The sequence below is a fragment of the Fringilla coelebs genome (assembly GCF_963513975.1).
Source record: "Fringilla coelebs genome assembly, chromosome: 11".
Taxonomy (NCBI): Eukaryota; Metazoa; Chordata; class Aves; order Passeriformes; family Fringillidae; genus Fringilla; species Fringilla coelebs.
This window is the reverse complement of record NC_140037.1, coordinates 9,242,219-9,264,304: the sequence shown is the minus strand read 5'-3', so window position 1 is coordinate 9,264,304 and position 22,086 is coordinate 9,242,219. Positions and strand designations below refer to the sequence as shown.

The 22,086-nt window shown below is 47.8% G+C and overlaps 1 protein-coding gene across 1 annotated transcript; it reads left to right on the top strand.

Annotated features, from left to right (window-relative positions):
• Positions 1-2,728: 2,728 nt before the first annotated feature.
• LOC311157872 (interleukin-13 receptor subunit alpha-2-like) lies at positions 2,729-15,211 on the top strand (the record flags this gene model as incomplete). Its single annotated transcript, XM_084212891.1, has 9 exons — positions 2,729-2,813; positions 6,588-6,739; positions 8,815-8,968; positions 9,429-9,549; positions 11,284-11,468; positions 12,500-12,657; positions 13,405-13,549; positions 14,180-14,282; positions 15,169-15,211. 9 exons carry the CDS (start codon positions 2,729-2,731, stop codon positions 15,209-15,211), a joined length of 1,146 nt encoding a protein of 381 aa, XP_084069017.1.
• Between the last annotated feature and the right edge of the window lie 6,875 nt (positions 15,212-22,086).

The window sequence follows — 22,086 nt, the reverse complement described above, 5'->3', positions numbered from 1 at the left end:
CCTAAATTTGGCCATGGGAAGAGTCAGCCTGAGCCACAGCCCGTTCTTGTCAGGGCATGCAGAGCACAGCTCTGCTCTTCCCAAAACATCCCCATTGTCCCTCCTGGAGGGCTCTCACTGCACTCACATTCCTGCAGCTCACAGGAGGCCTGGCTGACTCAGGTATGACTGGCTGTGACCTTGAATGATCCTTAGCAGATCAGCAGAGCCATCAGATGCTTTTCCAGCAAGGTGTATTTGGCAATAGATTTCTCACCTGGGCTAAGCCAGGTGTGGTGGAAGCACCTGCTCCTTGCAGAGCTCTCCAGGCTGGGCCAAGGGAGGGCTTGCAGGAGAGGGGGGATGAAGTAAATGGAGACAGGCAAGGCTGTACAAACTCAGGGCTGAATCCTGGCCACAGCAGCGGGGCAAGGAGGGGGATAATTCACTGTATTCCCTGCGAGCCCAGGAGAGGCTGGATCGGTTCCAGAGCCAGGGAGATGCTGGGAATGCTCTGTGGTGGCTCACACAGGGGGTGGTCCTGGGGACCCCCTGGTGGAGCCACAGGGGTCAAGGCAATGTGTGGGTCTGCAGTGAGCCAGGGGCTCTGGCTGCCAGCTGCTGGGGACAGCTGCGTGTCACCAGCTCCTGCAGCCAGCCAGCACTGATTCTGCATTTGGTTTTCATCTTCATGAATCACTTCAGTACTTCAAACATACCTTTGACCCACTTGAGCACATAACAACAACAATTAGCACCAGCACCTCATAAAACCCAGCAATCTTCCCTCTGATGCTTAGTACAGCCTCTGACCGTGTGGCCAAAGCCATCACATTGCAGTGCAACATCTGATCCCTGGGGAGCACAGAGAGGAGTCTTTATAAACCACAGGATTTCTGTGAAATGCAAAGCTTTGAGCCATGCAGCTGCTGAGGAGCCCCACACTCCAGAGATAGATGGGCTCCCACACAGAGGTCAAGGTAAGAGCACTCTGATGATTTTAAACTTCCCTGTGAAAGCATTTGTTTATTTTTACTTGTCTTCTGAAATAATATGAGAATATTCAAGTAACCATACTGGAAATGAAGAGAAGCTGTCTGTGCTAGCATGCACACACATGCTAGCACAGCCCTTGGATGCTGCTGCTCACCAGCCCCGAGTCAGAGCTGCTGCTGCTTCCCCCAGCTCTGCAGGGCAGCTCTCCTCTGCCACTGCACCCTCACACCTCCCTGAAACACAGACCCACTGCCTGCAGGTTTGTGCTGATGCTGGTTTTATCCTGTATTTCATAGGTTAAAGAAGTAATTCCTCTGATTTCTCCTGCCTACACATTCTTGCTTCGCAGAGAAACAGAAAAATTGCTGCTATTGCTGTAATAATAATACTTATGTAATAACTATATTTATGTGATGGATTTATGTGATATAATAGTTACAATTATGTGATGGACTGGGGGGATTTGATATCAATTTAAATTGAAAATTTGCTGTTAAAATTGTTGGGTATTTTTAGTTGCTGCTATGTTTTGCCAGCTCGAATTTCTGGTTAATTTTAAACACACACAGATACCGTGGCCAGCACAACCTGTCTCCTCCTCTGGCTCTCCTGAGCCAATTCTTCCAGTGATGGGGGGTTTGTGTTGGCTCCAGTCCTCAGATTTCTGAAGATCCCTCTGACTTGAAGTTCTGTTGTTCAGCAGAGCCCAAGTTTCCCATTGCTGCATGGTAGCTGTGAGTGCTGAGGAGGAAGCAGCTGTGCCAGAGCCTGACCTGGGATTTCACCTGCTTAAGCCAGGCTTGTGTGGGCAGTATAAAGTGAGTTTGTTTTCTGAATAGATCTCAGTGAGAAATTGCATGCTCACACTGAGGCTGCCAAGTTCTTACTCAAGTGAAGCTCAAGCAGTGGCCTCAAGGTTCCAGAAAGATTAATGTCTATATCTAGACCTATTTATATACCTAGATATACCTGTATCTATATCTAATCTATATCTCTCTCTCATCCTCCATCTCTCTAATCTATACCTACACCTGTATCTATCTGAAAAAAATTAAAATCCATGTGCTCCTGGCATAGGGAAGCTGGGTGTCTGTAGGCAGAAATTTCTACCCACCTTTAGCATGAAATCTGAAGAAATGAACAGCCCCCTCCCTGGAAACCCTGCTCCTTTCCCTCTCAGTCCCCATCTTCCCTCCAGCAGACTTGCACATGAATAGAAATTTGTCCCCTTCAAATATTGCCATGACAACTAAGAAGAATTCTCCCAAGCATTCCTACCATTCCTACCAAGTCCTGAAACAGCAAAGGGAAAAGGTGGGGATAGTTGCGTAACATGTGTCTAGATAAGGCAAGGCTCAGGCATCTATTTTCATTTTTTTTTAATGAAAGTATCCCTGGTCCAAGGCACCTCCTGGGGCAGGGAGTTGAATCACTTTCCACAGAAGGCATGAGACAGAGGGCTGGTGATTGAAGCACTGACACACTTCTGCAGAGTGTGCTTAGCTGGCCAAGAAACTATTTCAAATGAAGCCACATTTGGCCATCACCAAAAGTTGCAAAGAGAATTCCTCTGGGAAATAATTAATCAGCCTGGGTAAACAAGTAAAGCCAGGCTTATTGTCAGTGCTGAGCCTGCAGAGGGAGCACAGGGTAGTGCTGAAGCCTTTGACCTCTGCTGTGTCTCCACAGCCCCCCGAGCCTGCTGCAGGACTGCTCCTCTGCCCAGCCCTGCCCGGTGCCACCCTGACCCCCGATGGCTCCCTGGAGGCTCCCCCTGCTCGCCGTGGCTCTGGGGTGGGGCTGCCTGCTGGCCTCCTCCTCCTCCTCCCCCAGCACAGGTAAAGGCCAGCGTGCTCTTGTGTCACTGCTTGTGTTCTCCTGGGTCCTTTGGGGGCTTTGTCCCTCAGCCAGAGGGCGAAGGACCCTTTCCTTCTGTGTGTGTGTGCTGCTGTGTGAGTGCTGGTTCATAAACATGTCATCCATGCCTAGATATGTGATGTGTTCAGTGGCTGTTTATCTGAGTGGATTTGAAAGAAGAGACTGCCTTTGGTGCACAGCAAGTATATTTGTTTGATAGAGAGTTACACTGCTATAAATGCTCCTGAGCATGCTCCCAGACAGACAGACAGACAGACAGACTGTGCTGGGTGTAAGAAACACAAGGCTTATTTGTACTGGGAGAGTAAAGCTCCTAAGGGAACACTGCTCTGCAAGCTTCCATTCATGGCAGTGGCACTTCAAGCACCCTTTGCTTCCAGCCCTTGAGCACCTCTTTGCTGCCCTGCACCTGCTGGCTCTTTTGGCAGCTGGCATTTGCACCCAGAAAGATGCTGGGCAGGTCTGGCCCTCCCTGATGGAAGCAGGGCATGGTGCAGAGGTGGGAAGATGCCCAGGAGGCCACTGAGAGACTGCCTGTCCTGCCAGCAGCACGCACAGAGAGCTGCCACAAGCCCTGTCAGAATAAATCGGGCAAGGCTCCTTTTTCTTCATGTGGGAAAAGCCAAATCTTTATTCACATAACTTATTTTATACAGTTTTCACAGACCTCATGTGCAACATCTATTGGCTGGTAGTTTTCTTACTACTCCATTTATTGGTCAGAGGGTGATTTGTGTGTGCATGCTAAGGTTCAGGTGTTTACATTTTTCTTTTGTGGGTTCTCATGGAACAGATCTAATGTTTATGCAGGTGGACTTATTTTTCACCCAAGAACAGGTTGTTATGTTAACAAACTATTCATACCAAGATTGTTTTCACATGGGAACTTGCAAAGTACTAGCTGCCCTTAGAAGAAATGACAGGCCAGCTCTCAATCCAGCAGAGCAGGCTTGATTTTATGAGGCCTTTCTTTTATAGTTCTTTTACCTACAATAACCCCCCTGTTGCCACTCTGAGCAAAGCCTGCTGCCTTTGAAATGGGCTCCAGAAAACATGAGTGTCATCTCCAGCTCTCTGAGCAGCCCAGGGAAGGGCAGACATAGAGGGGGGACGTTTGGGGGACACCTGGTAGGTTAATATTTTCCACTGGCAAAACAGGTGGAAAATTGTAAACCCCACCTGCACCTCAGAGGGCATGGGGTGGACAGAGGTGGTGAGGGGCAGCTGAGGACAAGCAGGAGTTTGTCACCTGTGAAAACCCCCCTGAGGCTCCCCTGATGGGGAGACACCTAAATAGTTCTGTGCCAGGATGGAGAGACAAACGGGACTTTTGGTTTTTCGGTCTTCAGGTTGTTGTGTATTTTTTCTCTTATCAACAATTCTGCATGCCATTCCAGACTTAGCACACAAAGAGAAAGGCACCAAAAGTCACAAGACACACAGGTTCAAGGTCTTTTAGAAATATTTAGTCCAATTAACTCTTAGAATGAATTTTATTTCTACCTTTCTACCAATAACGAATTGTCTGTTCACACAACATCTGCCCTGGGGCTCTTTCTAACCAATCACCCTGTGCCACCAACACTGCAGAAAATGGAGCAGATGAAGAACAAGGAGGAGATCAGACAACATCCAAAATGCTCCATCCTGTCTCCTATCTACCTCCAAAGTAAAACCCCAAACTCTGTTTTTCACCCTCTGATGAACTACACCACTATCTATTTCACACACTTCTGGATTCCAGTTCATCCCAAAGTCCTGGAAGCTTTCTCCATGGATGAAGGTTGGAAGCAGTGTTCTCCTGGGGGTCAGGACTTCTCAGGACAGGCAGAGGAGCATTCCCTGTGCCCTGGGCTCCAGCAGTCACCAGAGCAGGGCTGCTGGTGGCACTGAGGGCTGTGGCTGTCCCACAGCCAGCTCAGCATTACCTGACACCACCACAAACATTCTCAGGGGGAGAAGCTGTTAGTTTGGTTTTCTCCAAGAAGCATCCAGGAGCAAGCAGCTCTCCTTCAAGACTGTGTGGTGAAACAGAGCATTTCTAGTCCTGTGTCCTGTGTGAGTGATGGGGATGTGAGTGAGACTGGTAATGTATTATTGGGAAAATGAGAAACTGCAAGAGGCAGTACTGCCATTTAAAAACAGTGAAACCCCAGAATGCAAGCACCATCCCAAAGAGAAGCTTTTCTGTTCCCTCTGAAATGCAGTCAAAATTTATTTTGCAAGAATTACTCTTTACAATTACAATTGTTTTGGAAGAATATTTCTGTTTTGCTCAACCTCAAGATATAAATAAATTTCAGAGCATTCTCCTATTCAGACAGAAATTCCAGTTCTGACCAGTCTGATCCTCTCCTGACAGCTTATCATGACAAAGGCTAGCAGCTTTTTGCTTCCTTGTGTTTTCCTTGTGAGGTTCAGCATTTATAGACTCAGGAGGAGCCTCCCAAGCCCTTGGTCCAGTATCATCCTAAATGCATCTCCTACTCCACCATCTAATGTAGTAACAAATCTCCCATGGAACTTCACATTCTGGGAACAGTGGGATTTTCAAACTGCTGCCTGGAGTGTGTTTCATTTGGGAAAATTCCTGTAGAAGAAACAAATCCTCCAGCAATACACCCTGCAAGCTTTCCAGGGAGCGCATTAAAGCTGGATTTATGTCACCATCTTCCACTGAAAAATATCCTTATGGTCTGCTTTCACAATGGATTTATTAAAAGAATAAAAGAAAAAAAATGGTGTAAATCCTGATGAAGACATGAAAAAGGTGTTAGAGAAGTGATCTGGAGGCCAGACTCAAAGGGAGAATGGTGGTAATTCTGCACTGACTCTGCCAGGACAGGGGCTCCAAATTCCTGTGAAATAAAGTGTATCATGCAATGAATATGTAGAAACCAAATGGATAATATCACCTCTAGATAGTGGAGAAAATTGACCTTTGATGTTGACAAAAGTTGGCTTTGTTTCAGCTAATAAAACTGAGCAGCCAAACAGTTTTTATCATGTGAATGACAACTCCACCATATAGAGCTGGACCTGTAGGACACATTTTAGGATGGAATTCATCCATACTTCCTTATTTATTGATACATACCAGCACCTTGAAATACCTTTATAAAAGCCAGATCAACTGTAAAGGCATATTTTTGTATAGCTGATAGTCCAAAATAAGAATAATTCTAATTCTCTGCCTTTTACTTTTTTCCTAGTTTGTTTCCCCAATAATCTTTAATACACTTGAAAGAAATATTTAAAGCAATATGGGTGATTTGTGTCTATTATGGCAAAGGAATATAAATCCCCCTGCCAGCACACTTTGATCTGTCAGCCCATGCTGGTGGATGTGCTGAACACAGTGTTTGCAGAGATAAGTGTCCTGAAGGTTGGTAAATACCAGGGGTTGAAGATAAACAAATACAGGACATGAAAGGCCATCCCAGGACAGCAGTTTTGCTTAAAACATCTTGAAAAAGGGTGTGGGAAACTGGCATTCTGTGTGCCTTTTCAATGATCCTTGAGTGCTTTCTCTGAGCACCAGCAAAAACTGTTTTTTTTTGGGGTGGGCAGGGCAGAGCTGGTGTGTGTTTGTTGAACAGCCAGGGCTGCAGCACTTCCCTCCACATCCAGCTGCTGCATTTCAACAATTCATTGCAAAGTATCACACTGACTGTTTCATGACTGCTTTGGGTTTGTTTTCTCCACTTTGACTCTCTGCTTTGTTTTTAATGCAGTGGCTCCCCCACAGGACCTGCGGATCACTGACCCCGGGCTCCTGGGCTCCCTGGATGTGGAGTGGAAGCCTCCTCCCCACTCCCAGACCTTCCAGGAGTGCACAGTCAAATACAAGCTTGAATATCACAGCACTGGGGATAGAGACTGGAAGGTAAGGCACAGCATGAATCAATCCTCCCAAACCAGGGCTGTTCTGCCTCTCCTACCCGCACAGATTCGTGTCTGCATTTCGAGCAGGAGTGGAACCAAAGCTGTTCAAGTTTTCCATGAGAAACCAGACTGGTTCAGTGGTTTGAATGGGAATGTGCTTTGAAGTGTAACAGCAGCAGCAGCCAGGGAAGGAGTTCTTTCTGTCACAGGACAGGGTGTTTGCTGCCCAGAATAATAACATTCCTCATTGTAAAAGAAAAAAATTATTTACACTCTTCTTAAGCATCTTTATGGGGCTTGAGCTGAAACAACAGATCCTTAGGGATGCAGAGCATCCCTATTTACCAAATAACAGTTAAATTTCATTCATTATCCTAATGCTCTAAAATTCCCTCTATCCAGAACTGTGTTTCTAATTACCATTTACTTCTCTCTTTTAGATGTGGTTGACTCTAACTCAGCTCTTTGATAAAATTGTCAGTCATCTCTCATTGATGTGTAGCAGGGCAGCAGCAGGCACAGCACAGGAAGGGTTGTTGGAATACATTTTGTGAGTGCTTAGAAGATGAAAGCTGCTGCAGGGTTGGGAAGGTAAATGGAATGAGGAGAGGAGAAACCCAGCAGTGGGGGCTGTTTGGTTGGCACAAGGTACTGAGGAACACATGAAAAATATGCTGAGGATCTCCCTCAACAACCTAAAATACAGATTGAAACCCTGAAAGAGAAAGGGATTTTTTGCACAATCCTGAAGCAGGAGAGCTAGAGGGACCAGGGAGAGAGAAGGAGCGCTCAGTCAGGCTGGCAGTGCTGGAGCCCAGCTCCTTGCTGGAACAGGTCACTGCTTCACCTGCCTGGGGCAGCAAAGCCAGCCCTGCTGGGCTGTGCTCAGCCCCCACAGAAATGGGGTTAGGCCCAGCCATCCCAGAGGAGCCTGCAGAGGAGAAAATCCTGTTTCAGCTATGGATTGCAATTGCAAAGGCATGGAAAGGGGCTCCTGGACCTGATGCTGGTCACAATGCACCTCATGCTCCCAGCTGTGCAGCAGTGCAGAGCCCTCCAGGATGATTTTAACTGCAATTTAAAAAAAAACTCATATGCAGTTACAAAAAAAAAAAAAAAAAAAAAATCTGAATTCCTGAAGTAATGAGTAATAGAAGTTTCTTATATGAGGCAGATGTACAGACTAGGGCAAAATCACCTCTGACACCTTGCCAAAATGTTGACCTCAGATGAGGTCATGAAGAACAGTCAGGCTGAAGAAAATCCACTGGACATCAGCAGAAGCAAACATGACTGATATCTGTTGGAAACACCTGGCTCACCAGAGCTGTCACACCTGGGGAGGGCTGAGGGCACTGTGGGCTGTGCCACTGCTGTTCCCACTGCAGAACACAGATGCATTTATGGCACAGATGCATTTTATGGCACAGATGCATTTATGGCACCTTACCTCTATCCTACATGAGCTAGCACAACACTTTGTCCCATCATTTATTGTAAACCTTGTCAACTTCATTGCCCTTGCATAAAGTGAAGGGGAATAAGTCTGAGGTAAAAAAAAAATAATAGAAAAACCTTCCAAGGGGGTGCTCAGAAAGCCCCACAAAGGCCAAGCCAGGTGGGACAGTGGTGGGTGAGGCTGTGCTGCACTGCCTGGCTGCTGGTTCACTCTTTCAGGGGCTGCTTGCGCTTCCCACAGGAACCAGCCTTACAAGACTCATTGTTCTTTCTGTTTCTCGTTATTTCAGACCATAAAAAAATTGCCTTTTATGTGGATTTGTGGTGGTGTCCTCCTCAGGCTGTCTGCAGTGCTCCTTGCTGCTGGGGGTCCCATTAATCAGCCTGCTCTGCCTTGTCCTGCCTGGGTCCTGGGGGGTGAGGGGACTCACAGCCAGCAAGGCTGGGCACAGCAGGCATGAATTAATGCTGGAGGAGACCTGGGCAAGGGAGGCAGGACAGAAATATAAAGAGACAATAAAACACACAAATTTGCAGCTGGAGCAAGAGCAAGGGTACCTAATTCTGCAGCCCACTTAGTGACAGAAGAGGTGCTTAAAAAGTCTGTCTTTCAACCAGGTTATTTTTACTAGGAAGCTAAAACTCAGAGTTGGATTTGACCTCAGCAGGACTGCTGAAGTGAGGCTGCAGACACTGCTCAAAGGAAGGTGTACAGGTGATGTGGAGGTGCAGAGTGACTGGATTTATGGAACCTTTCAGATCCCACCACAAGGTCAGGAGCAGCCCCTGCTACCTGCTGCAGTTTGGTGCTTTGCATGAGCCAGTGCTGGCTTGAGGGTTCCTGGAGGGATAAGTTATTGCAAGGCTTGCTGCTGTTTCAGTCACTAGAGCAGCTCTGCTGCCAAAGGCTGTGGTGGTGGTTCCTGGATACCTTGGGCTTGTTTCCCTCTGCTCATGCCCAAGCTTTGCTCAGTTACCCTGCAAGAGCTCCTCTGCTGAGTGAAAAGGTCAGTTAAGCATCTTTCTGCTCTAAGGTGGACTGGCTTTTATAAAAAACAGAGCACTTGGCAATAAAACTAATAATTCTGACTGGCTGCCTTTTCTTTTTTCCTTTCTTTTCATTTTTTATCTTTGAACTGCAGCACACCGTTGTTCAAAGGCATAAAACTGTGTTTTTGCAGCTTCTGACTGGTACACTGCTAAATAGTGGTTATTTCCTTCTCATTTGACAGGAAAACTTGAATCAGAGGTCCAGAATTTCAACTGCATCTATCATGACTGGGAATACCTGAAGTGCACCTGGCAGCCAGGTCTCCTCACACCTCGTGGTGTACATTATGGGCTGTATTATTGGTATGTAACAGCAAGATAGGAAAACAGCCAGGCAGCAATCAAATGAACCACTCAGAGTACAAAAATGCCACAGGAAATGTGCTTTTATAGCTGGCAGTGCTATTGCCCAGTTCACCCAGAATGAGTCAAAATAAGGCCCCAAGCAATACATGGCTTCTGGCAAGAAAACACCAAATCCTTTCTTACTTTCTTAAAATCAGGCCCATGCTGATCTTTGCTAGGAAATGTCTTCTCACTTCTTCCTTTCCATTTATTCATCCCCAGGAGGTGTTTTCTGCATGTTGTCCACCATAAAGACTAGTGTTTTCTCTTTGCTAAACACACCTGGGTAGCTCTGGCTGCACATTTCCCATGATCACAGTGCATATATCTCCATTGGACACGATTTAGCACAAGGCTACCAAGCTCAGTGAACCCTAGACACAGAGTGGATCTTCTCAGCAACTTAGAGTTTTTAGTGTTCAAATATATTTTCATAGCCTCAGCACATCCCATACAAGCAAACATGCTGCCACAAGGTAATAATAATACATAATTTTCAGCTCTTTCTTTTAAACTGGTGCCTAAATTCTGTTCTGCAGGAAAACCATAGCTAGAATTAGTGGCTTGGGACAAAGTAAATACTGTATTTGTGCTTCAGCTCCTATGACATTATGGAATGGATGACTTAGGCTGGGTTTTGTGCCACTGGGCTATGTGGACAAAAGCATAGCTGCATTTTAAAGAGGTTCCATGTAGTTCTTGGAAATGGTCTTCAAAGGAGAAGCACCAATTCAAAACCATTCTGCTAACTGCAACTATCTGCTTAAAGGAAACCATGGAAATGCATGATTCATGCCTAAAAGGAAAACAAACATTAAAAAAACCCAACCTTGAGTCAATTGCCTTCAATAAAACCAGGCATTTGGATCTGGGTCCCATTTTATCACAAGATTGGGTGGACACCACGGCATCCTTTGATCCCTGTGAGCAAATTTTTATACTACTAGAACATGAAGTTTTTCCCCCAAACATAATGTGCTGTGCAAGGAGACTTTCATTAGGTCTGGAGTACAGGGGCCAAATTCAGCCCTTTTGTGAGGGCATAAATCAGCAGGAGTCCTAAAAGGCACTATGAGACACCAGTCAGTATTTCCAGGATGCAGCCAGCAGCTCAGCTTTGGGGAGTGGCCCCCAAAGGCAGGAGGGACAGGGTTGTGGCTGCACATCAAGTAACAAACAGCAAACCCTGAGTTTCCATGTGCCCATGGAGAGAGATGGGAACCACCTGCAGTCAGCCAGAGCAGCTCAGCAGCACTCAGTACATTCATGGCACACATCTCCTGCCTAAAACCACTTCATTTTGGTTTGGGAGGGGATCTCTCTGCAACCCCAGAGTCCATGGCTGATGATGCAGGAAGGGCCCTAGAGGAGTAGGACTGTCTCCATGAGTAGGGGCCAGATCCTTCCCCAGCTCCCGTCACACACTGGCACCTCTTGTGCTCCAGGAATGGCCTTGGGGAGAGCCTGGCACAGCCTAAAAACCAAGCTGAGAAGCTGTCTGTGCATGTTCATTTGGGTTTTTTCTCTTCTCCACACTTGTGCCATAGCAGGAGTCTGGGTGACTGACCCACAGTGCCGTGCTTTGGACAAAGGCTGGGCTATGGGCAATACTTGAGGCTGAGGTCCAATCTCCCTAAAAACATCTTACTAAGCAGTAATTTGCTTTGGTTCTTCTTTCTGTTTCTCTGCCAGGTACGAGGGGCTGGAGCAGGCGGTGCAGTGCGCTCACTACATCCAGGAGCACGGCCTGAACCTGGGCTGTGTGCTGCACAACCTCAGCCAGGCAGAGTACCAGGATCTCCACATCTGCGTCAATGGCTCGGCGGCAGCCACTCAGCTCCGGCCACTGTACAGCACCCTGCGCCTGCACAACCTCGGTGAGGGTGGCAGGGGAGCAGCAGGGACCCTCCTGGCCACCACACAGCCCAGGGCCACCCCCTGCATTAGGGCTCTCCATTCGATGTGTGCTTTTGGAGCTGGGTGGTTGGAACGTGTGCCTTTCCCCGAGGGAAGGGGCTGTGGCATGTGCCAAGCAGGACTTCAGTTTCCAGGAGTGTTTGCAGGGAAGGAACGCCTCCCAGCACAGCCCTGGAGGTCAGTGGGTGCCTCCAAGGGCTGCATTTGGCAGCTGGACGGCTCGGGACATAAATGGCCTGCTGGGCATGTGGCAGAGCAGCTGTGGGGTTTTTGGCTCTAGCAGCACAGTCACAGAGATATCTTCATTTACTCCTGCTGGGATTGAAACCACTGCTGCACTCCTTGCAAGCACGGGAGAGATCTTTGGGCTCTGCTGTTCAAACCAAGCTCAGGTCTGGGGTGAGCTGAGTGCAAGATGTGATGGGGTCTGTCAGAGATGGATTTCAAACCCGTGACAGACAGGGAAAGGGAGCAGCGCACAGCATGATGTGCAAACATTACATGCACTCCGTGTTTATTGTGGTGTATATTTATTAAACCGTGCTGGTGCATTTGTCTACATGCCAGGAGGACAAATAGCCAATCGTCCAGCTGAGCCCCTGGGCTGAGGAGCAGGATTTCTGAATTCAATTAGCGCTGCCACGTGCTTCGCGTGTGGCTCTGGGGCTGGGACAGGACTCAGAGCCGTTTCTGGGATGCAGAGCGGGCAGGGAATGTGCCGGGCACGGCGCTCACAGCCCGCGCTTCCACACCCCTGCCCCGCAGCGCAGAGCAGGGACCCCGGCCTTGCTGTGTATCAAGTTAAAATAAACAGCACGCCCTCCAGACTCGGTGACATTCCGCTCCTCCAGCGTGGCGGCTGAAAGCCAGGAGCGCTCAGGAATCCCATCGGCGGGGACAGGGACAGAGGCGGCGGGGATGGACTCCTTTCGGCCAGGAGCTGTCCCAGCACCTCCTGACCCTCTCTCTCTCTCTCTCTCTCTCTCCCCAGCACAGCCCTCGGCCCCGGAGCAGCTGGAGCTGTCGGTGTCCGCAGCGCAGGAGCTGCGGGCCGCCTGGAGCCCCCCGGGCGGCCGGGTGCCGCCGCACTGCCTGGAGTACGAGGTGCAGGTGGCGGAAGATGCGGGGCAAGCCGCGGCTGCCTGGGCGGTAGGGACGGCAGCGGGGTGTCCCAGGGACGGGAAGGGGTCGGGGAGCCTGGCCGAGCCGGCAGAGGGGGCACAGGCTGCGGCAGGGTGTGGGTTACCCCGGCGGGAATCGCTGCCGCACCGCACACGCTCCTCCTTAACCCCCTGACCTGCAGCTGCAGCTCCGCTGGAGCAGGAACAGAGCCCAGCAGGAGGCTCCAAGAGAGCCTTTCCTCCTGCCTGCTATCTCAGAAAACTGCCATCGAGGAAATTTAAAGGTCGCTGCAGTTTGTTTCCCTGAATAGGGTGGCATAACTTGGACCTATGAAACTATAATTCTAATCTCTCAAAAGTAGTGGCCTGGGGCAGAACAGATCTTTTATGCATGGTGCTTTTTCCTTGTATGTTATCCAGGTTCAGTTTGGAGGAAAAACCAAAAAGGGCTAATTAATCCTAGGGGACATCTCTTTTTTAATTGCTGTATTCCACCCATGAGTCTACTTAGGTAATTAAAGATTCGATAAATTAACAGGCATAAATGACAATATACATGATGACACCTCCAGAAAGTATTTTCAGTAAATTTGTATTCATAGTCATGTTATTTGCATTAGTTTGTACAAAACTATTGTGAAATCATTTAAAACTGACAAAAGATAATCCAAAGGTTTACAGAGCTTGGACAATGTGCAGGAACATCAGGCCACACCAGTCAGATCCTGGTGGTGGCACGTAATTCCTTGCTATTTTTTTCTGTTTTGTTTCTCAGTTTGTTTCGACCCAAATGGAAACTGATGTAACAATTTCCAGAGCAAACCAAAGCCACGTTTCATGTGTTCGTGTCAGGGGGAGAACAAACATTTTCTGTGCAGACCAAGGCTTCTGGAGTGAGTGGACGCAGGATTGTTTCTCTGGTATGGAACTCAAAATAAATGGTGTTTCTTTTCTATGGTTTATAAAACCTGTTTGGGTGCAAGTGCTGATGGCTGCCCAGGGGAACTGCTGGTGTCCAGCCCTGCAGGTGGGCTGCTGGCTTAGTTCCACCTTCTACCTGCTCCAGCACAGCCATTCCTGCAGCTTTGTCTCTCCAGTGCACTTAGCAGGTCATCCCCAAAATATTAATGCTTCTGCAGCAGCACCTTTCCCTGCTGCTTGGGGATAGCTGGGATGGAGGAGTGGCTGCTGAGCAAGAGAGGGCACAGGGGACTTGCAGTCCCTGCACAGGGCATTCTCCTGGCCATCCTGCACCACAGAGCAGCTCCTCTGAACCCTGTAGGCTCTCTTGGACTGTCCTCGTGTGCCCTGGCTCTGCTGCAAGGCACAGAAGGCAGGGGAGAGGCAATAGCAGTGACTGCATCAATGTGCCAGAGATATAACACCCCAAAGGAGGAGGATGTGAACCCACCCAGTAACATATACCTGTAACAAACAAAGAAAGAAAGAAATAAAAACATGTAGGTTTACATGGACAAGATGAGTTTGTGTCTGAGCACAAGCTTCGTAGGAGGTAATATAATCTTATTTCATCCCATTTATCTTTGCAGTGCCCAGAAAAGAAGACAAGCAGCTATTTATTCTCATTCCAGTCATCCTGAGTTTGTCCATTAGCCTCATAATATTTATGTTGATTGGCCAGTGCAAGAAAAGGTAAGCACCAAGGATGCCTGTCCAAGCAATGTGCTTTTCTTGTCCGTGTCTGTAACTATTTATAAGTACAGTTATAACTGAAACATCACATTAAATGTCTAAGGGCCAAACATTAATAGATGCTCTAAGATTGGACAGCAAACAAGAGTTCATTTTCAGTAAACAACCCTCCTGAGTGTGTCTGTTTCTGATATGAAATGCCCCTGCAGCAACCCATAAACTCACTGCAGAGACTCAAATACTGCTCATAAGAGCTCAGACTGCTTCTGTTAAATGCAGCATTTGCTTGCATGCACAGCAGCATAAATAAAGCTATTATCATGCCCCAAACCACTCAAGAGCAGAGATTTGTCCTAGCTGTGTTATAGCAGTGCCATTTTAATGGGCTAAATCCTCATTCTTTTGGCACTCTCATCCCAGCTGTTTACATTCATGTCAGTGATGGCATGAGGGGAAAGCAGATGAGTGGATGAATTTGTCTGCTTTTACTGATGATAATTTCTTCAGGTCTGAGAGAACTGATGCCCCAGTACTGATAACTGTTTTCTTTTCCTGATGGCTATATAGCATAAGCAAGCAGGAAGCTTCTCTTAAAAACCTTATAAGGCAGCACTCATGAGGGAGAACTGCTCTGGAAAGACCCTTGTGTGGTCCCCAGAGATGAACTGACACCTGTTTGCAGTCCCAAACTCACACCCCTTCATCTTTGCTGCGCATCTGCCTTCAAAAGGTTTTGGTTTGTGAAATTTGAACAAACTGTAGATGCTAGTGAGAAGTCTGTGGAAAGCAAATGCTTCCTGCATTGCCACTGGGATGTGTGACAGGGATGCTGGAGCATGTCCTCAGCTCTCTCAGGGGTGGGAATAACAGCCTGTGTCCCTTTCAGGTCCCCAGCAGGAAAGCCATTGCACACATCTGTGGGATTCTAACTGCCTGTGCCTGCTGCCCTGCTCATGTTTGGTGGGCTGCTCATGGAACCATCCCAAGGACAGCCCAGGAGCCCTGAGCTTTCTGCAGCCCCGGTGGGTCTTCCCTGCCTGCTGCCACTTGTGGAGGCAGCTGTAGCAATCCCAGTCCTTAACAGGCCCAGGAAAACTGGAGGGGCTTAAACTGACTGCAGGAAAACTGGAAGAGATCTAAACTGCCTCTCAAGCAAGGTGTTTCTGATAACAGGACAAGGGAGAAAAAGAGGCAGTGGAAACTGAATAAAGATAATGTGTTCTTCTGTGGGCTTGTTTGGGTTTTTTTTTTATGAGGACTCCAGAAATCTGTTTGCAGGACACACATGCTGAAGGGCAGCAGCTCACACACAATGGTACATGTGTGCAAATGCTACACAATGCTACACCTGCATCCAGCCCATGAGCCCATCTTGCTCCCACCAGATCTTCCCTTTTCCCACTCAGCCTGCTGAGAGCATCTAAATGCTGAACAGGAGCTACCTGAGAGATCCATTTCATCAGCTGATATGCCTCATCTGCTGAAAAGCTCAGGTGCAGAGGCCTTGAGAGAAACTTATCCTCTAAAGAGGCATGGCCACAGCTACTGCAAAGGACAGATGATTCAGAGGAGAAGTGAGGGTCACTCCAGCAAATGTGACATGGGAATTTCTCTAGGAAACTGGACTTTAGCACCAGAATGTAATGAAGCACACCTGATGTTTCTCATGTAGTCAGGTGATGAAATTGCTGACTGATTTTTTAGGAATCATTCCCTATGATGATGATGATAGAAAAAAAAAAGATTTAAAAAGCATCACTAGATGAGATACTCTTTTCCAAGCCCATTCTGGGTTTTTTTGCTTGAAGAACTAACCAAAGCAATCACTGGGTTTTAGTGTGCTTTCATTTCATGAGAACAACCCTGAAAATGTATTTTCTTGAAGGAGCATTTATTCAAAGTGAGAATTTCTAATGAACAGTGGAAGCTCAGAGAGAAAATCAAGTTTGTGTCAATCAGTTATGTAAAGAGCCATACTAATCCAATCAGAAACAAAACATCACAGCAAGTGTTGTTGGATGCAAGCAGTTGGATGTCTTACACATCCAACTGCAAAATTATTCAATCACTATCAGCTGCTTCCACTGCTAAATGGGCAACAGCCCAGTGTAATCTGGGGAGCAACCTAATGAGGAAAGAACCAGGAAAAAAAAGGTCAATGCACGGACTGAAGCAGAAATGAAGTTTCATGGTTGCTGTAATTTTGCTGAGACACAACCTCTGCTGTCTCCTGGACAGCCACCACAGGATGCCTTTACTTTGAAAAACACCTGTGAGCATGCACGGGGTGTGGATTTTCAGAAGTGCCGCCGGGCCTCTGATGTTCTGCCAGACTCTTAAACTGTTAAAATATCTACTAAAAACATGTGAGTGCATTGTGAATGTCCCCAAGGGAAAAAGCAGGGCAGGCAGCCAAGCCCAGCCTGTTGTCCTGGGTACATCTGGTGCAATCTCACCTACTTTACCAGGTGGGAATGCTGAGCAAGGCACTTGGATTGGGGCAAATACTGCAGCAGCCCCAGCCAGCTGGATGGGTTTAAACCCATTGGGCTAAAGCCTCTAGTCCAGTTTCAGTAAGAAGGGAAGAAGAATTAAAGTGCATGGGTGCAAGTAAGAGAGAGAAAAGGAAAGGCTGTTGTACCTCCACAGCTAGAGCTCACCCCAAAAAAGATCAGAGCTATTTCAGTAACCACAAAATAGAAAAGTTAGGCTGAAGCCTGCCTAGAAACCTGCCTAGTAACAGAGTGATAAATTAAGTACATCTACTTATGGTATCTGTATGCTGCAGCTTCACAGGAGCATTTAGGTGAGGAAAGCTGGGCTTGGCCCCAGTGCAGGGCTCCCTGCTCCCCAGACTCATCCCTGCAGAGGGTCCTCACTGCAGCAGCAGCAAAACACCTCCCTCCTGCTTTCTCATAGAGTGACATCTGCAGCATTTGCAAAATCCAGCCCTAATAGATGGCACTTGCCTTCCTAACATCCTGAACCTCACTAGAATTTCAGCAGTGGTTTTTTATCCTGTGCTTATAGAATTACACCAAAGGATTTCTTTCACACAGTTGTCTCATGAGAGTGTTTTAATTCATGTGCTGTAGTTCGTAATTAATATTTTTAGTAAAGCACTTTTAAAATCCCTCCTTTGGCATGCTCTGCTCTTATTGTTCCCAGCTCATGTCTGGGTTCCACATATTTTTACCAACTAAGCTCCACATGTTTGGTGAGACATGTCTTTGTCTTTGCATACCCATGAGTTTAGAGTCTTCTTTCTGTCTTTGACTGATAAAGTCTTAGAGCCATTTGTTGAAGAATAAACCCAACTTTTCCTACACAGCTTTTTTCTCCCCAGAGAATGTCAATGCTTGTCACACATACAAAAGCACGATCCTGTGCATGCTGCAGGGAAATGCAAAATCCTTTTAGTCTGTCATATTCTAGCTTTTTTTGGGAAGTAGCAAAACAGGGAAGAGGAATACCGAGGTCTTTGAACTCAAAACACACCCTTCTTCTCTCACTGAGGTATATTTTCAAGCTGCCAGCAAGAGAATAATTTGAAAATCAGCTTACATTCTGCTTCCTCATATCCATCCTCAAATTTTTTAAATTTTCTGAGTGGCCTCTCAGTACAAGTGTTTCAAACCTTGTAACTTGACACAAAGCAAGGCTGACATAGGAACATAGGAATTGACACCTGAACATGAGGAGGAACATCTTTACTGTGAGGGGGACAGAGCACTGGTTCAGGCTGCCCTGAGAGGTTGTGGAGTCTCTTCTGGAGATATTCAAAAGCTGTCTGGACACAATCCTGACTAGAGAGCACTTGGTGACCCTGCTTGAGAGGGGTTTGAACAAGATGAGCTCCAGTGTTCTCTCCCAGACTTGCAATGTTCCCTCCCATTCTGCAATGTCTCAGGAACTCTTTACTCCTCCTGAACTCGAGGAATGAAAAGGTGGATGTTGGATCTCACCGGCTGAGGCATCTCTGCTGAAATTTTCCATCTTGTACAGGTGCTAGAAATCCCGTGGCCACTGGGTGTCAGCATCTGTGCTCGGATGCAGAGGACATGGAAAGCAGGTGCAGCATCATGCCGCCAGAATTTGGTATTTAGTGCATGAAAATGAAACAGAAGGGATAATGTCTCTGTCACCATAAGGAAGAGGAGTCTTGTTCTTTCTGTCCTGAAGAGCAGAGAAGTGTCACAGCTTGGCTCCATCATTCAGCTCTGGTGTGACCGAGGGGTAACATCACCGTTTGCCTCGTGGCATCGTGCCCATGGCCCAGTGCTGCTCCTCTGACCAGCTCTGGGTTCCCCAGGGCATGTGCCAGCCAAAACCAGCCCCTGCCACTGCCCTTCCCCATGCTCGTGCCACTGAGCACCCACAGAAAGGTCCCATCAGCCCAAACTGGTCTGACTGTGCCCTGCTGGGCATCCCTGCCTCACTGCAGCAGCTCCTGCACCCCTGAGCCCCCACGGATCTCAGCACCCACCCCTGAGCCCCTGCAGGCATCTTGGAAGGACAGCACAGCCCTTCTGGCTGCAGCTTCCCCGTGTCAAGGCTTTGGGACTGCAGCAGCTAATGATTTAATCTGAAATCTGAAGAGCTTCACAGGCCATGGCAGATTTGCAGCTCGCTGCCTTGTGTGGCATTTGGACATTTGAGAGCATTGTCACCCTCTTTATTTCTATGTAGAAGCTAAATTTTCTCGGGAGGGTCTCTGGTTTTCACAGCTTCAAGGCAAGCAAATACAGCTGATGCATGTGCTTGACAGAACAATTTGAGGCAACATATTGTGGCTGAGCTGTCTGAACAGCTGAAATGGCTCTGCAAACTGTCTGTGTCAAGATATCCTTCCCAGAGCACAGAGAGATAAAACAACCAGCTGAAAAATGACACACCACAAGGCTTAGCCCCAAATTGAGGATTCATGTCCCTGCCATCCTGGGCTGCTTGCCTCCTGTGTGGATCTGCATCCAGACCCAACACGGGACTGTTACATCCAGGAAATAAAATGCCATTTCAGCAAGTCTCACACCATCAGACAAATTAAAAAAAAACCAAAACCAAAAAAATATAAAAGGAAATTATTTTAAAATTGTAAACATGGCTTTGGTATTTTCTTTCTTGATGGGTCTGCCCAGGAAACAATCTCAGTGTTTAAGTGGGTCTCAGCCCAGGGAGGGCTGAGTGTGGGTGCTTCCTTAGGCTGAGAGGATGGATGAGCATGGTGGCAGTGCTGCTGTGGTCCCCAGTGGTGCCTGCACTCCTCTGGGACAGCAAGGACAGCCTGCACAGCACCTCTGACTTCTGTGAGATGCCAGATGAGGTTGCTCTGCCTTGCCTTTGATGGAAGGTGTACAAGGTTCCTGCAGCTGCAGTGAGGGGGGTTTGAACCATGGCCACAAGTGATGGGTTTTGTTTCCTTGCCTGGGAAGCTGTGAATGGAGGTGACAAAGACATGTCACACCTTTGGTGTGCTTGGAGGTCATACCTCGACAAAGCACCAACGACTCCTGGGAGTTATTTTCATTTGGGAAAAAAAAAATTGATATCAGGGTTTTTTTGCAAACCAGAGAACACCTTCTTTTAATGTTATCTAGATATCATTGTGATTTAAAAACAAAGGGTGGCAGAACACTCTTCCCTGGAGTTGATGCAGTAATGGAGAAAACGTGCATAGCACAAACCTGCAGAGCCTGCTATTCCTAGGGGTTGGAGCCTCCCTCCAAGGCTGCTCTTGGCCATGTCACCCACCCCAAGCACCCTCCTTGCATGGCCATGGCACACAGGTGACAGCAAGCAGATGCCAACAGTGTGTTAAACCACTCAGAGCAACAGCTGTCCTGCAGGAGACACAAACTGAACAGCACACACAGATGTGAAGCTGCTCTGACTGTTAACAAAGGCAGTGGTCTGACATGTAGGTGAGCGTAACATGACATGGTTACAGAAAATTTACACAGGAGAAAGAAACAAAGACAGCGGACACATGATCCCATCCTGTCTCTAGGTACCCAAACATCCTTTGAACCCCCACAGGGTCTGACTGCAGAGCCAGGGCTGCCCTGGGAGCTGAGAGAGTCATTATGCCACCAAGAGGTCCCCACCTGATGCATGAAGCCCAGAAGAGAATAGTCCTTGCCTTTTACCTGATGATGTTCCAGCTCTTACCTGTTGAAATGGAAATTTGTCCCAACCTTTGGGACTCTCAAATTGATCTTGGCTGGTAGCTGCCCAGAACTTTGTGGCCATGATGCCAATTTGTTTAGAAACACTCATGCTGAGAAAACAATAACCTTGTTGTCTGCCAGGTTCAGCAAAGTTCACCTTTAACAACAGAGAGCTTAAAAGGCCAACGGCACAATTTACTTTACTGAAGAAAAAGCATGGAGTTTCTGGCTACAGCAACAAAGAAAAGTGTTTTTAAAAAGCCAGGGAGTGCAGGCACAAATCAGGCTCAGCCCTGAGAGTTTCTCAGCAGTGTTTGCTCAACCACAGCAGCTAAGGCAGCCCAAAAGGACATTACCTCAATGCTGTTGCTCTCCTGAGCAGCCTCCAGTGGCACCGACTGTCCATGGAAATGCTGTTGTATAAAACAAACCACACTTCTGTGACTGCACGCAGCCAGGCTTGGGCTAGCCAAGCTGGTTGATTCTGGATGCTTCTGAGAATGCAAATGAAACATTGCTTCACAGAACTTGGGGCTGGCCAGGGCTGGGAACATTCAGCCTGTGCCATGCCTTGACTTCATGCTGTCCCGCGTGTGGGAGTTGCACTGACTTGGCATGGCCTCTCCTGCCTTCCTCCAAAACTGGAGCATTTTTCGTGGCTTTGCTAGGACTTGGAAGGGCCATAGCCCAAAAATAGCGTTGTCTCTTTGGGATGTTTGTTCCTCCCACACGCTGGGAGGTGTCTCTGGGGCGGTGCTGCTGTGCAGATGGCTGGCTCGGCGCCTGAGCTCTGCCAAACCACAGGATGAGGACAAATGGCTGACCTGGGCCCTCCTGCTGTGCCTGAGGGATAAATCCCTGTGTGAATGCAAGAGCTGAGCCCTCAGGAAACATTTCAGTTCCTGTTACCGCTGCCTCACCAGGAAATGCAGTCCCAGGCTGGAATACCTCACTTGTTGGAAGCCTGCTTCTAATTCCTATTTTATTCCCACCCTTTCTGTATATCAATGCCTTCCTCTAGCCTAAACAGCTCCTCTCTCTCCCTTATCTCCTGATGGAGAGCTTTTTTCACCCCTCTTTGGCTGCTAGGAGGAAAAAGCCAATGTTTCTGCTCTCTTGCCATAAGAGGCCCTGCCTGGCCTTGGGTCCCCACCCGCGCTACCGCCAGGGCTCAGGCTCAGGCCCCACACACAGTCCCACCTATTCTCTAAACAAACATGAACATAAACAAACTGCCTACAGACCAACAGGGAACCATGTTCATTTACCCTCAAAGGTTAAAGGAATCCCACAAGTCCTGCCCCTGGTGTGCTGCAGTCAGAGCTCATCTCTGCGCTTTGCTGATGGGCGCGGCCCAGCCTGGGCAGGATCAGGGCAGCTTGCGCCTCAAACGCCCAGAGAAGGAAAAGGGAGAGCAAATGCTCGCTTGAGGGCTGTCCCACCCACGCTCCAGCCTTGTGGCTGTCATGCCTCAGGGTTTAGCTTTTACATTTTTCAGATTCTGTACTGCTAATGCAAACTTCTGAGCTTCATTTGAGGGGATGGTGAGCTCTCTGCACAGAGCAGGGAGAAAAACAATTCCTGCTCTAGCTGGGGACCAAGGACAAATGATCCAACTCTCAGGCCCAAGAGCACAA